General features: G+C 41.8%; 1 protein-coding gene across 12 annotated transcripts in view; it reads left to right on the top strand.

The window, feature by feature from the left end:
- MAST4 (microtubule associated serine/threonine kinase family member 4) overlaps positions 1–14,269 on the top strand; it is a 275,824-nt gene that overhangs the window by 143,523 nt on the left and 118,032 nt on the right. For 2 of the 12 annotated variants that reach the window (XM_077347286.1, XM_077347289.1), the window contains exon 1: positions 7,394–7,801. The exons of the other annotated variants lie outside the window; for them this stretch is intronic. In XM_077347286.1, the coding sequence (XP_077203401.1) occupies positions 7,710–7,801 (92 nt within the window). In that variant the 5' untranslated portion in view covers positions 7,394–7,709. Of the gene's footprint in view, positions 1–7,393; positions 7,802–14,269 lie in introns of those variants that run through there. 12 annotated transcript variants of the gene reach the window in all.

Here is a 14,269-nt window from a genome sequence, read left to right on the forward strand (position 1 = left end):
TATGGTGCACAGAGAACACAAGTTTTAGACTAATAACACTTTAAACATAATAATATATCAATTGTTTTGAACTTAACATTTTGAAAACAATAGCATATTTATAATTACAATTAGTATAATGTTTAACTATTGGTTACTTGATCATGAATGCTGTTTCTGTTTAATAGTCATCCTATGTTGTATCTGTCAGGCGTAGTTGGGAGGTGCTTCTGAGTTGGTGTAACTCCATTGGTCTCAACCAAAGGCTTGATGGAAGAGCTGCCTTTTGCAGGCCCTGCAGAACTATTTCATGCATGTTAGAAACCCAGTGCAGATTTTATTATTAGCTTGTTAGTTCTGCTTTATTTTGAAAATATTTTGGGGCACCTATATCCAGACACTCCTGCCTTCTAAAAGTGGAAACATGTTGCCTGGACATAGGTGCCCCAAAATCTTCCATTAGGGTATATTCCTTCTGTTCTTTAGGTCGTATAATTGTTAATTACCAGGCAATAATGGCTGCATAGCAGTTTCTTCTGTGGGGAAAGACTAATCCATCTTCCAAAAGAACAAGAATTGATGGTGAAAGTGATCCAGACGTAGGTTCGGAAACTTTCAAAGTAACAACTGAATTCAGCAAAACATGCTGCTGATACTTTCATTTATGCAGCGGATAATTCCGTCCTGCATAGACATGCCTAGCTTTGTTCTACAGCACTGTCCCCAAAAACTAGAACTTGAATTGGAGATTTGTTATTCAAAGACGTTGTTATTCTCCAGTAAACTGGGTAAGTTTTTAAGGGGGATTAAGAAGAACAAGCAGACCACTAGATCTTTTGGTATCAGTCAACCACAGTCTACAACATTTGAGCCTCATTATTACCCTAAGTACCAGCCTAACTAGCAAAGATCTTTCCAACAGTGTCCTCAAGCCAGATCTTCCCAACAACATCCCTCAGAAAATGAGGAGGCAGGCCAACTCCAGGTCTGGGTGGACTCAAGGCGCTCTACCTGCTAAGACACCTGGGCAAGCTAATGGACCTGCTTTCTGTCAGTTAATACCTCCTGAGGTTACCCTCAGTTTTCGGGAGGGTTTATCCAGGTTTTTGCCTACCTGGGATAGAATGACAACAGACTCATGGGTTCTGAATGCTGTAGGTGAAGACTATTGCCCTGAGTTTCGGGAGTTTCCTGTTTTAGTTTCCACACAGTCTGCAGTTGATAATTGTTTTTCTGAATTGGGAGTTAAATAGCTGTCGCTCTTGGATGAGGCTGTAATTTACAATTTACATTCCTAAAGTTGGGATGTTTGGTTTTTGTTCAGGTTTTGCTTGGTTAATAAAAAGGATGGAGGCATGTTTCCCCTGTCAGAATTACATGTTGGTTCCTTTGTCAACAATTACATTTATTGGTGTTCACCTTGATTCTATTACTGCTAAGGTCTTTCGGCCTAGAGCTAATATTTTGCTTATGCCACTCTCATTAATGTTATGGGCTAGACTGAGTTGGTAGAAAGTATTTTATGCAACTGCATTAACTTGCTTTCCCAGTAATAAAGTTGGATTCAGTATAACCACAAGCCTTACAATTGAGTCAGCAAAAAGCAGCTGAACTTCATCAAAAGTGGGGAGTGCAGTATCTTTAAAGAAATCTGCTTTCCCGGCCAGCATTACCTCTGATTTTGTAGGGTTTCATTTAAAATGGGGGGGGGGGCTATTAACCATAGCAGCCAGGCAGCTATTCAGGATCTCTACCACATCACCTGGAGATTTGGATAAAGATATGTATAGTTGGGTATCAGCAAATATTATTAATAATAATGATGATGATAATGATGATGATGATGATGACAACCTGCCCCAAAGCTACAGAACACTGCAACCCAGTTATTGTTGAACCCCAGGCAGAACAATGCATTCTTTGGACACTCTTGGTTCAATTCAAAGTACTGATTTTTACCTATACAACCCTTAGGGGCCTTCATACTTGCAGAAATACAGCTCCTGCTATGCTTCATCTAGACAGTTTCACCTATCCGAACATTGTTTCTGAGGGTGCCATAAGACTAGCAATTGCCATTTCCCATGTGGCTTCCATCTTCTGAAATGGTTTGCCTGAGGAGGTCAAAAGGCTCCCATATTTCTGTTACTTGACAGAATATGCAAAACAGAAATTATTAGGAGGGCATTCTTGTGATGAGATTGGAACAGTGACAGAATAGAACAATCCAGGTGGGTGCCTTTATTGTGGAACAGAATTGCAGTCCACCAAAGTCATTACCACCCTCCATTTACTACATTGAATAAAGGTAAATATAGTAGGTCCGAGCTGCTCAGATAAGATTATTGTATAGATCAGTGGTTCTCAACCCTGGGGTCCCGACCCCATTTGGGATTGTCTGGCCCCTTCTGTGGGGTCCCCAGGTTGGTTTCCGTGACAATAGTGGCTGCAAGCGATGGCGGCAGGTGGCAGCAGGCGGCAGGTAGCAGTGTCAGGCAATAGCAGGCATCGGAGAAGCCATGGCAATGGCTGCCTCCACGCAACCCCGACTATTGTGCACCTGCATGTATGTGTGGATGCATACTGTTGCACACACATGCTGCCCGCACGTGTGCGCACACCACCCCCGCCACCACCACCACAGTTGGGGTCGCCTAGTCAGAGCGGTTGAGAACTGTTGGTATAGATAGTCAATGGTACAGTGCTCTTCTGTCTTCCCTTTGTCCTTGAGCAGAGAATTAACCATGGATCCATGGCTTAACCATGGATGCTAAATACAAAAATGGATAAAATGCTTCTATGGATAAAATGCTTCTATATTAAGCACAAGTTAGGTAGTTTCATAATTTTAAAACAGAGCATACACCTCTCTCTGAGCCTGCTGGTTGCGTTGACCCTCTGATAGTGCCTTCCACTGCTTTCTTGGCATCCCCAGCTCTGCGGGACAGTCTCCCAGAAGAACTAAAGAAGGCCTCATCTCCCCCCCCTTCAAAACCATTTCTGTTTTTTGCTATTTGGAATCTTTTTTTTTTATTACTGGTCTGCTCATTGTATCTTAGGTATGAATTGTCACAGTAGAGGATTAGTTATAGGGCAAGGTGCCTGGTTACCATTCCAACGTTATCTTTACCAACCACTGGAATGCTATTGTGTCTCCCTGACAAATGAAACCTGCAATCTGGACTCTTCATGCCCAAAAGGGCTAGAGAGGGGAGCTGGGGGATGGGGGAGTGTTTAAAACAGAGTGTATGCTACTTCCCGCCAGTCTTAGCAAAGATTTGGAGGTAAAATAGCATTGTTGTCTTTTACAATAAATAACATTTTCTTTGAATCATGTTTTCTTACTGAGACACAATCAGCTGAAACTTCACCCCCCTCCCAAAAGACTTCAACTCTAAACTTTTAAGAGGTGAGACTAAGTCCATTTGATGGCTTTATAGTTTGTTAGGTTTTTTGGGGGAGTGGTATGTTAAGACATATTTTTAAATGGCCCTATTTTTATCTACCTAGAACAAGCTTTCTCAGCCAGGTATCTTGATGGCCCTTGAAGGGTTTCCTGAATTGGTGGGAGTTAATTAATTTTAATATATTTTTAAAATTTGTTAAACATTTATTGGGTGATATGACCATATATGGTCATGTCAATCTGCCTCCCCCCCAAACAAACTGGCCAATGATGGGCCTGGAGGGGGTGGGAAGTGGAAGTTACCCCAGTGGGCATGTACACAACTATGCTTCCTAACCATATTATGCCTGATTGCACTACTTCTGGGACTTTTTGAAGCCTGAAGAATGTTTCAGGGGTTAAAAATGGCTAAAAAGTTGAGAAAGGCTGATCCAGAGCTACAGCTGCCTGAGGAAAGGATGGATAGTTTAAATAAAAACAGCTTGGATGTAGGACTGTGGTGTCTTGCTTTATCTCTGGTTTCTCATAATTCTTCTATAGTTCTATAACTTCCACCAAGCATTTGGTTGTCGACCAAACCAACAACACCTACTGGGCTCCCTAGAAACCCCTCCCATGAACTGATCCTCGAACTGACCAACCTATGGGACCATAGTTGACAATGTTGAAACCGTTGGTGATGGAATTGTTGTATGGAACTGCTGGAACTGTTGTTACTGGCTGCTGAGAATACTGTTACTATTGTGTTGGGATAAGTTCTATATAAGCCACCCTGAGCTGCAAGGGAGGGTGGTATATAAATATAATAAACAAAATAAAAATAAATAAGTCAATTAGTATAGAATAATTTTGGATAAATTTAATGAAAGGCCAATAGAGAGTGGGTATTTATTTCCATCTGCTGATATCTGTTATTTATGATTAATGAAATGATTTTAAAAAGTTAATGAGCTAGCCTTCAGTCATGGATTATTCAGAGAGAAATTATTCAGGATTGGTTCCAAGGTCTGTTTTGTTTCCCAGACAATGTCCTGGGGCCCCTGTCTTCTGCCAAGCCCTCAGTTCTGCCTACTCATGTGCCCATGGGGTGGCAGGTGTTGAGCAATGTGTGGGAGTACCACCACAATGAAGTGCTGCTGCTGTAACTACTTGCATACTTTCCCCAGGAGTATATGCAGCTGGGAGTATGGCTAACAATGTTTGTGTGCACAGGCAGACAAAGATATTTGTGCAGGCCTCAGGGAGGCGTGTAGTCAGGAGGTTGGTAGCAAAGAACCATGTGGACTCTGGCAGCTGCCCAACTCAAAATATATTGACCCTGGCATTGACACTGCTATAAACTTGTATTGTGTTAATGCAATACTGATGCATTTGCTATGCTATTACAGTTAAAACTTTTTTGGGGAGGTGAATTTCTATAGTATCCCGTTTTACTGCTGTTGGTTTTTCCCCTCTTTTCTCCTTTGCCAGTTTTCATAAACAGCATATGATACGGAACAAAGTTTCAGCCCAATGGCACCTTTAAGAAAAACGAAATTTAATTCTGGGTATAAGCTTTTGTGTGCATGCACACTTAGTCAGATACTCCAGATTCTTCAGATCAACATAGATATCCACCTGAATCAGATGGGGTGGCAGGCCTTTGCCTTCATTATTTGCCTCAGATAGCTAGTGAAGGCTTGCATGAATGAGTGTCCATCAATTTTTTAAAAAAGTTTTGACAGATAGAAAGCTAGCATTCTTTGCAGATACCTAGGCTAGAACCCATTCCCCTGGCACTTAGATTTCAGAGTCCAGGGACAAGTTTTGAAGTGCTCCAGAACATGAAGATTTAACTGGACTCTGAATAGGTACAGTCCAGGCACAGGTTAATTAGCTGACATTAGTTTGTGAGAACTACCATGTTCCTCTAAAAAACAGTAAAAGCAAGTTAGGACAGAATTTGATTTAGAAATAAACAGATGAACCACCTGTCTAGACAAGAAAGCTCTGGGAGAGCAGAAGAACCACATCTACATTGATTGTTTATCTCTGGTGCATTATGGATGGGGACTCACTTGAAATTATTGGCGTTGAATGTACACTTGATATAGTATTCAGTCCTTTTCACAATTAAATGTAAAATGACCTGCCACATCTTTAAATAGCTGACCCTTCCTACCAAGAAAGGAAGAAAAACAGAGGAGTTAGTGGCCTATGCAAACTAAATTTAAGTGTCAGTAAAGGTAGTGGAGGAATAAGAATAAGAACCTTGGAAAACAATGACAGAGAGCGAATTGAAATGGGGGGAGGAGCACTGGTAACGATTTAAAAGGTATTTGAGGAGTAATCCGAGTTTGAAAGAGAAAAAGACAGGACTGATAAAGGCATTAGAGGTGGATCTAGCACAGTGAATAATTGTAGCACAGGTGTAGCTCTTGCACTATAAACTGCAAAAGCTGTATGTCTAGTATATTTTAATACTCTCTATCCTCCCAGTCGTTTCAGCCTGTCCACAGGGTTTTTTCTTTCCTATTTTATCCTCCCAACAGCCCTGTCTGGTAGATTAAGCTGGAGGGAGAGAGAGAGACTTCATTCTGTGAAATTTATGACAGAGCAGGGAATTAAAACGCAGTCTGCCCGACCCTAAGTTGACACACTAACCACTGTATTGCACTGACTCAGTAGTTAAAACGATGTTTGTCTTGAGTCTAATGAGTAGGTGAAGTATCAAGGTGCTTGGAAGCAGAAGAAAGTGTGGGGTGTGTAGCTGTATTCATTGCATAGCTTCTTCTGCCCCACCCTGAATTTTTTTTAACTCTCTATTGGGTGGAGAATTCTGGCTGTGAAAAGTCTACTTTGTCACACTTTCCCATGCATCATCCGAGCACCCCATCCATACTACTGACGTCTCAGCGTTGCTCATTACAAATCAGGCTTTAGCAAGTGAGCAAGATCAGTTCTGCTACTCAAAGTGAGATATTTAAGCTGATTTGAGCTAGCTTTTGCTGGTGTTGCTGTCCTGTAGGATATTTAAATTTCCTGCAGGAGGTTGGACTAGATGTCCTTGGACATCCCTTTCAACTCTATGATTCTGTGATCCTATGGTCCCCGAGTTCTTATTTTAAGAGACGGCACTAGAAGTTTCCTTTGCATGTTTACCATAATAATATCAAGATCTCATAATAAATAGCTGTTTTTGGAGTCAAGTGCAAGGTGTAATGGCAGAAGGTATTTCTGTTTTGAGTAACTTAAAATAAAGGTATCCCCTGTGCATGTCTGACCCTTGGGGTGACCCCCCCCCCCAGCGTTTTCATGGCAGACTCAATACGGGGTGGTTTAAGTAACTTATCACTCGATAAATTGATACAAATTAAATGCTTGCAGTTGTTGTTGGTTTAAAATAGGTGGCTGGATGGGACTAGGGTCTCTGCAGGACAGGCAAAGGGATTTAATTCCCCCCGGCTGTTTTCACAGGCTTGACACTTACCCATGGAAAAAAGACACAGGTAGCATAAAGATTCTTTGGAAGGAAATATTCATAAATAAACATTCATAAATTGTTGCCAGTGCCTTCCAGTTTGGACAAGATGACACGGCTAGGTTTTCCACAACATCCATTATATCAGCAACTACTAGACTGCTTGTGAAAAATATTAAATTGTAATAGAGAGATAAAATTTTGGGGGGGATTTTGGGGGGTGTTCTTTTGGGATAAATTAGACCCCTACTTCAGTTTCACCCCCTGGGTACTCAGGAAGAGGAGATCAAAGGTGACAGGTTTAAATCCTGGTAAAGTCTCTCAAAGATGAGCTCATTTCTAAAACTGCTTGGGGGTGAAGTCTTTAAGTGATTCTTACATGTTAGTCTTTAATATACAACACTGATGAAAAATGAATGTTTAATGATATTTCTTCAGACTAAGTGCATGGTCCAGTTAGGACAGCCTAGAGAGCTATAAAAGGAAACAAAAATTTTGACTCCCCCTTCTGTTTCACCTACATGGTATCTCCCAAACAGATGACAAAGTACCTTAGAGGCTGAATCACACATACGACGACAGGGTTTTCAGCCGAACGGGAGGCTAAAACTATTGTAATTGTTATTTACTTCTTGGCAGCAAACATACTTTAGAGTGAACAGCAGAGTAGTTTTTAAAAATCTTTTGGAGAACCAAGTTTTTAACTATTAAGGAAGTGTAAAAGGACCCGGCTGCTTTGCTATGTTTGGAATTGGTTCTTAAGAAAAGTTCATGTTTACGTTTTCGCCGGGGTGAAAAGCACAATCGAACGGAGGATTGCTTTCCTCTCTTAGTTCTTTACTTTTGTGAAAGACAGGGAGAGCAATGGATATGTCTGATCCAAACTTTTGGAGTGTTCTCTCAAACTTCACTCTGCCCCATTTAAGGAGTGGAAACCGGCTTCGTCGAACACAAAGGTAAAAACGGAGTCAGGAGGAAGCTTTTGTGCCTCGTTGTGTGTCATCTTGATGTTGTAGATTTCTAAAAATGTAAACAGTGTCTGACCAAATAGAATAGTGAAGTTGCATGTGTTGCTAAATCATTCTTCAGTGCTTCCTGCTTCATCGTTTTGAGTTTATTCTATTTTTACTGTGCTGTTGGCTTTCTTTTGCTTGGGGGCTTAGAGCTACCTTAAACGCAGGTAGAGGGAAGGGAGACTAAACAATAAAAACTATGGGTGAGATTTGGTTGTATAAAATTTCACTTACCTGTTCTGATATTTACCTGGGGAAGTATGTTATACAGAGACCTCAAAATTTGTATATATTTCATAAGAAGTTGCCTAATTAAAAAAAAAACAAAGCTTAATATTCTGGCTAGCTGCTAAATGTTGTTGTTGTTGTTTTAAAGCAAAGGACTTGATTCTACCAGGCAGTAAAAAATTATGCAGAAAATATGACTACTAACAAGTTGCGATTGAGAGACAGCATTGTGCAGTGGGTAGAGTGTTGGACAGGGAGACACAAATTCAGGTGTCCTCCTTGCCATGGATGCTTGCTGGGTGATCTTGGACCACTCAGGTACTCTAAGCCTCACCTACCTCATAGTGGTGGTGTGAGGATAAAATGGAGATGTGGAGAATGTTGTAAGCCACACTGGGTCCCCATTGAGGAGGAAGCTGGTGTGTAAATGAAGTAATATAAAAAAAAACCCATGACTTAAAACTCTCCTGTCAGCCTGGCCCTTATGCCCCTTGATAACATCCTCTGCTGTCTCCTCTGCACTTTTGCTAAGAATGAAAAGACAGATTTCAAATTGAATGATGTTTTCATTTTTATTTTAAATTTCAAAAGTACACCAATTAGTGCATGTTCTGGCTTATGATTTTCATATCAAATATGAAGATTTTATTTTTGAGTTACATCTATTTCAGTTAAAAAACAACAAAAACAGTGGCAGGACAATAACCAACATAGTACAAGAACTTGTTAGGTTAACTGGCATGTATTTGTTGGGATGCAGCTGATAGAAGGGAAATGTGTTTGAAGAAGCACAAGTTCAGTTTAGGAACCAAAGGCTCACAGCTCATGCTATGCCTCACATACACTTTACTGGGGGAACAAAGTTGCTATTGGTTTCATTCTATTGGAAGATTTCCAATTACTGGGGAGGCATTTTTGCCCGTTCCCTCTTTCCACTGTAGACCTACAACCCGTACTGCTATTCTTAGGTGTTCCCTGTCCCCCGGGAGCAACATTTTTGCGAGGTTTTTGGGCCTGTAGTGAGGTAGCCCTACTTGACCAATAGAAATCCCTTCAATCAGTGGAGATTTTCTAATGATTCTTAGCCTATGATTAATATTTGTAAATTACTTCTTGCCCCTTTGGAAACTCTGTACAATCTCTGCTGGTTTACCTTTGGCTACGTTTGTTTTACTTCTTGGATTTTGCCACATTTCTCTGGTCATAGGATTGTATATTTTGCATTTACAATTTAAAATTACCAAGGATATCATACCTGGTGAACTGGAAATAGAAGTATCCTGTTGAAGAGTGCAATCCCCTCCTCCAGTTGTCCTTCTTTGGGGAATGTTCAAGAACATTTTTTTTCTGTGATGGTTAAGACTGAACTTCTTAACTGGGGTCAAACAGGAGAACAGTAAGACTGGATATGGGTGCCAGCAGTTTCCATTCATGATTTTTTTTCGGCCTTGTTTTTACATTATTTCCCTGTTTCTAGATTTGTATAAATTTATCCTAAAATGTACTTCAGTTGTTACTTCTAAACTGAGAATTTAGTAAGCTAACCTTCATTGTTCTTACACATTTTACGTAGAGACTTTGCCAAGCTTTAAGGGGTTTGTAGTGAGATAAACGCCTCCTTTCTCAGCAGAGTTCATATTACTGTACTTTCTCCATTCCTTGTGACACTAAAAGAATGTCTCAAAAACTTTCCCCATTGTCACCTTTATGAAGCTTTTACAGACAAAGCTCCCATTATTTTTATTTATGCACGTAATCCCAGGCATGTATAGCAAGGCCAGGATAGGAAAAGGACTATCTTGCTCTGCTGTTTGCATGGGTAAAGCAGCCTTCAGTTAATAGAATGTCAGCCTGCTCACCCTTGCATGCCTGTGCATTGCAAGGCAACCTGAGCAGCAGATGGAATCTTCCTTTTTAGAAGGAAATGTTTCTTTGTGGCCAATTCTGCACCAGTGGCGCTGCTCTGTGCCGCCAGCGGTGCATTGCAGCAGGACAGCATGCTCCGCCCCTTCCTGTGTCCCAACAGGGGAACCTTTATTGTGGTGGACCCGGTCCACCCCAGATTTGTGTGTCCTGAAGACGCAGCCGGGTCAGAAAAGTTCTGACACATGGAAGGACAATGGGGTGTGGTGGTGTTTTTTAATTTGGGAAATTTAATTTGAATAACAACGCAATCCCACCTTCCTGCAAATTAAAAAAATGTCCCATTCTGCCCTAAGGTGCTGCAAAGTGCTAGAGAGCTGACTGACTGTCCCTCTCCATACGTGGGGAGGAGTCAGGCCTCTTCTGCATCCACACGGGCCTGCGGCTGGTTAGGCCCCATTGACCCCGGGGCAGCTAAGGGAATGCAGAAAGTGTGCCAGGCTCAGGAGTGGGGGCCAGGCTGATGGTGATGTCATGTGGAAGCAGGGATTAGACCCACTCCCATATGAGTGCCTGCCCAGCCATTTCCCCCTATGCATTATCAGCCTGCCAGTAGTTAATTACAGGCATAGAAGTTATGAGGTAAGCTATGGATCATGACTTGTTAGTAATTCAAATTTTTACTAACTAAAGATTTAGCAAATTTTTTGCTTAGCAAAGTGTAAGGGCCTTTGGTCCAAGGCAAACACAATATGTCTATTCTCAGAGTTTGGCAACATAATACAGTGCACATGTTATCCCCATTCCCTTCCCTTCTCATACATGAATTCACTTTTATCTAGCCAAATTTTGCTTACAGTAAGTCCTTCACCTCCCCCTTCTACTCTGTCCCAGGAAACAGTTGGGGGAGGGGTAGCCCATGGTTCGTATGAACAGCATTGGATGCAGTGTGAAAATCTTGTATAAACACTCATGAGAATGGAAAAAAATTTAAGAGCCACCTCTTTTTTCTCTCTTATGGCAATGTAGAAAAGAAATTTTCTGTTCTTTGCTACAGTGATAAAATAAGGTTCAACTGTGGGCATAAATCCCTGAACTACTTCATAGGCTTGCCAGGTAGCTCCAACAAAATCAGAGCTATACATTAAAATTAGCAAAGACTTTTCCCTATTTGATAGGACCCTAACAAAAAAAGATCCATATTAATTTGGGAGTCTTGCGGCTTATATGCCGCTTTTCTCTACCAGAAGGAATCTCAAAGCAGCTTACAATCACTTTCCCTTTCCTCTAACCACAACAGACACCCTGTGAGGTAGAAGAGGCTGAGAGAGCCCTGATATTACTGCTCGGTCAGAACAGCTTTATCAGTGCTGTGGTGAGCTCAAGGTCACCCAGCTGGCTGCATGTGGAGGAGCAGAGAATCAAACCCGGCTCGCCAGATTAGGAGTCAGCACTCCTAACCACTACACCAAGCTGGCTCTCTGATCTGCCTTCCTGAACTAGACTGTATATAAATAGCATTATTGGATGCCTTGTGAGCAAGTAGTTCTGATTAGTATATTTGTTTTGAGTTTTTTCCCCATGAAGATTAAGTTGGGATACACTTGGATTTTCAGTCCCCTTTAATTGAATAACAAATGAATTTATTCAGATGGGGGAGGGAAGGTGGCCTGCTATTGCCGTGTCTCATCAGTGAGGTTGGTACTTGGAAGGGAGACTACCTGGGAAGACTCTGCAGAGGAAGGCAAGGACAAGATGCCTCTGCTTCTCACTTGCCTTTAAGACCATTTGCTGGGTTCACTAAAGGTGTCTGTGACAAACACATAGGCTTCAGATGTATACCACAAGTCGTATAAAAATGTTAATACTTAATGGAATTGCTAGGAAGATGGACATTAGTTAGCAGTCAATATGATTATGACATCAGTATTTTTTCACCACAAAGTAGTTTTGACTTAGAAGTGATATGCTCAAATATCTGGGTCTGATAAGAGTTTGTGGGTAAGGGAGTACACACTTTATATAGATGCTGCTAGACTGTTTTCTTGAATGGGATAGATAGCTATATATTTTTCACAAGAAAAATGTTGCTGCTTGGAAACATGCAGTTGGAATTTTTAAATGTTAACTATGCAAACTGTTAACAACCAGTTCTAATGATTCTTCTCTGTCCACCATAATGACTGGACATGCTTTCTGCTATCTTCATCCTCGTTTGGATAGCTAGCTAGAAGCCTTTATTCTTCCTTTCCTGTCTACTAAGGCAGGGGTAGTCAAACTGTGGCCCTCCAGATGTCCATGGACTTGGGAATTGTAGTCCATGGACATAGGAATTGTAGTCCACTTAAGGCATTCTGTTACAATGAAGAGCTTCTGCTTCTTTTCTAAGATCAAGTGTGAACCTCAAGCGGTCAGGTTTCAGATTTCCACTGTGCGTCAGCTCTGCTTTCAGTATTTTGTCAAGATTTGAGACTCCGTAGTATACAGAGGTTCTGAAGGGCCTGTAGGAAACATGTAAAGGAGTAAGGGAGGCATGAGAAAGATAACTGGAGAAAATCTTCTTGAGGCAGAAGAAGCTGAATCTGGGGGAAAGGTGCTGGAGACAAGGGGAAAGACTGCCCCAGTCTGATAGTGGTTCCTTTGTGTGATGATGCAGACTTCTGGGCTGAAAGGTTTTGGGGCAGAATATGCTACTTGCAGGCAAGGAAAGGCAAGCATGTCTGCAGATATTTACTTTATAAGAGAACAACATTCATGCAGGAATTTTTTTCAGCAACTCTTACTCTGCCTACAAAAATGTTGTAGGCATCCAAGTATATTCATAGGAGTTTGCAGCTTGTGCCAATAGTTGTTTGAAGCATTTGCTAATTTGACATACCTAGTTCCTGAGGTCACAAAAAAAGGGGGCAAAAAGCAGCATCTTTATTGTTTTTCTTTTAAATTTGATCTGTAAATAACACAAAATGATCACTCAGTACTGTGACAGGTTTCTCTTTAGTTCACCAAAATTAACTTAGTGCATCATCTTATAAGATGCTTATGAATGCTTATGAGATAGCAGTAAAGGCTAAAAAAAGAAAATATTTTGTGGCCTCCATTGCCTCTGGTATGACTGTTTGGTATAATTTGATCTTTGACAGTCTCACATCTACTGTTTCTGGGAAAGGTAGTTGAGTGCGTGGTCACAGAATAGTTTCAGAGTTCCCTAGAAGAATCATCAGCCCTTGACCCATTCTAGTCCAGCTTTCAACCTGGTAATGGGGTAGAAATAGATCTGATTTGTCTTCACAGACAATCTCCGTATATGACTGGATCTAGGCGGGTCGGTGCTTCTGTTGTTTCTAGACCTAATGGCAACATTTGATAAATTGTTTATAGGGTACTGACACTGGGATTCAGGGTGCTGCCTTACAATCACTGTGATCCTTTCTCCAAGGTTGGGGACAGAGGGTGGTGATAGGAGAGACAACCTCCCAGCAGCATGCCCTACTCTTTGGGGTTCTGCAGGGAGCTATCCACTTTCAGATGTTGTTCAACACATACATGCACCCTCTTGCCCAGTTATTCTGGAGTTTTGGTCTTGGGTATCATCAGTATGCTGATGGACAGCCATCCATTTATACCTCCAGATTCTCTGATCAGATGTCTGGAGGCTGTGGTGAGATGGCTCAAGTGGAGTTGGCTGTAGTTGATTTCAGTCAAGACGGAGGTCCCCTGGCTGGATCAGTATCCCCCAGGTGAGTAAGTGCTACTCCCAGCCCATTATGAGGTCCAATTAATAACCGTGGAGACTGTCAGGATCTAGGGTATGATTCTGGGTGTTTCCCTTTCCATGGAGGCCCAGGTCACGAATGTTGTGTGCTGAGCATTCTATCACCTTCACCAAGCATGACAACTGGCACCTTCCCTGTTGGCATCCAACCTACTTACAGTGATCCATGCAACAGTCACCTCCAGGCTAGATTTCTGTACTTTACTCTCTACAGGGCTACCCCTGAGACTGCTCCAGAAACTCCAGCTGATCCAAAGTACAGAGGTTCAGGTCCTAACTAGGACCTCATTGAAAGCACTTGTCCAACCAGTGCTCTCACAGCTTCACTGGCTCCAAACAGGAGACTGGATCAGATTTAAGGTTTTGGTTATAACCTTTAAAGTCCTAAACAATCTGGGACCCCCATGTCTACAGAACCAGCTCTCCCATTATGTCCCCCGGAGAGCGCTATGGTCTAGCGACCAAGATCTACTTGGAAGCCCCGGCCCAAAAGATAACTCCCTCAGCCAGGGCCAAAGCCTTCTGAGCTCTGTCCCTGACCTAGTGGA

This window comes from Paroedura picta, chromosome 7 (assembly GCF_049243985.1).
Source record: "Paroedura picta isolate Pp20150507F chromosome 7, Ppicta_v3.0, whole genome shotgun sequence".
Taxonomy (NCBI): domain Eukaryota; kingdom Metazoa; phylum Chordata; class Lepidosauria; order Squamata; family Gekkonidae; genus Paroedura; species Paroedura picta.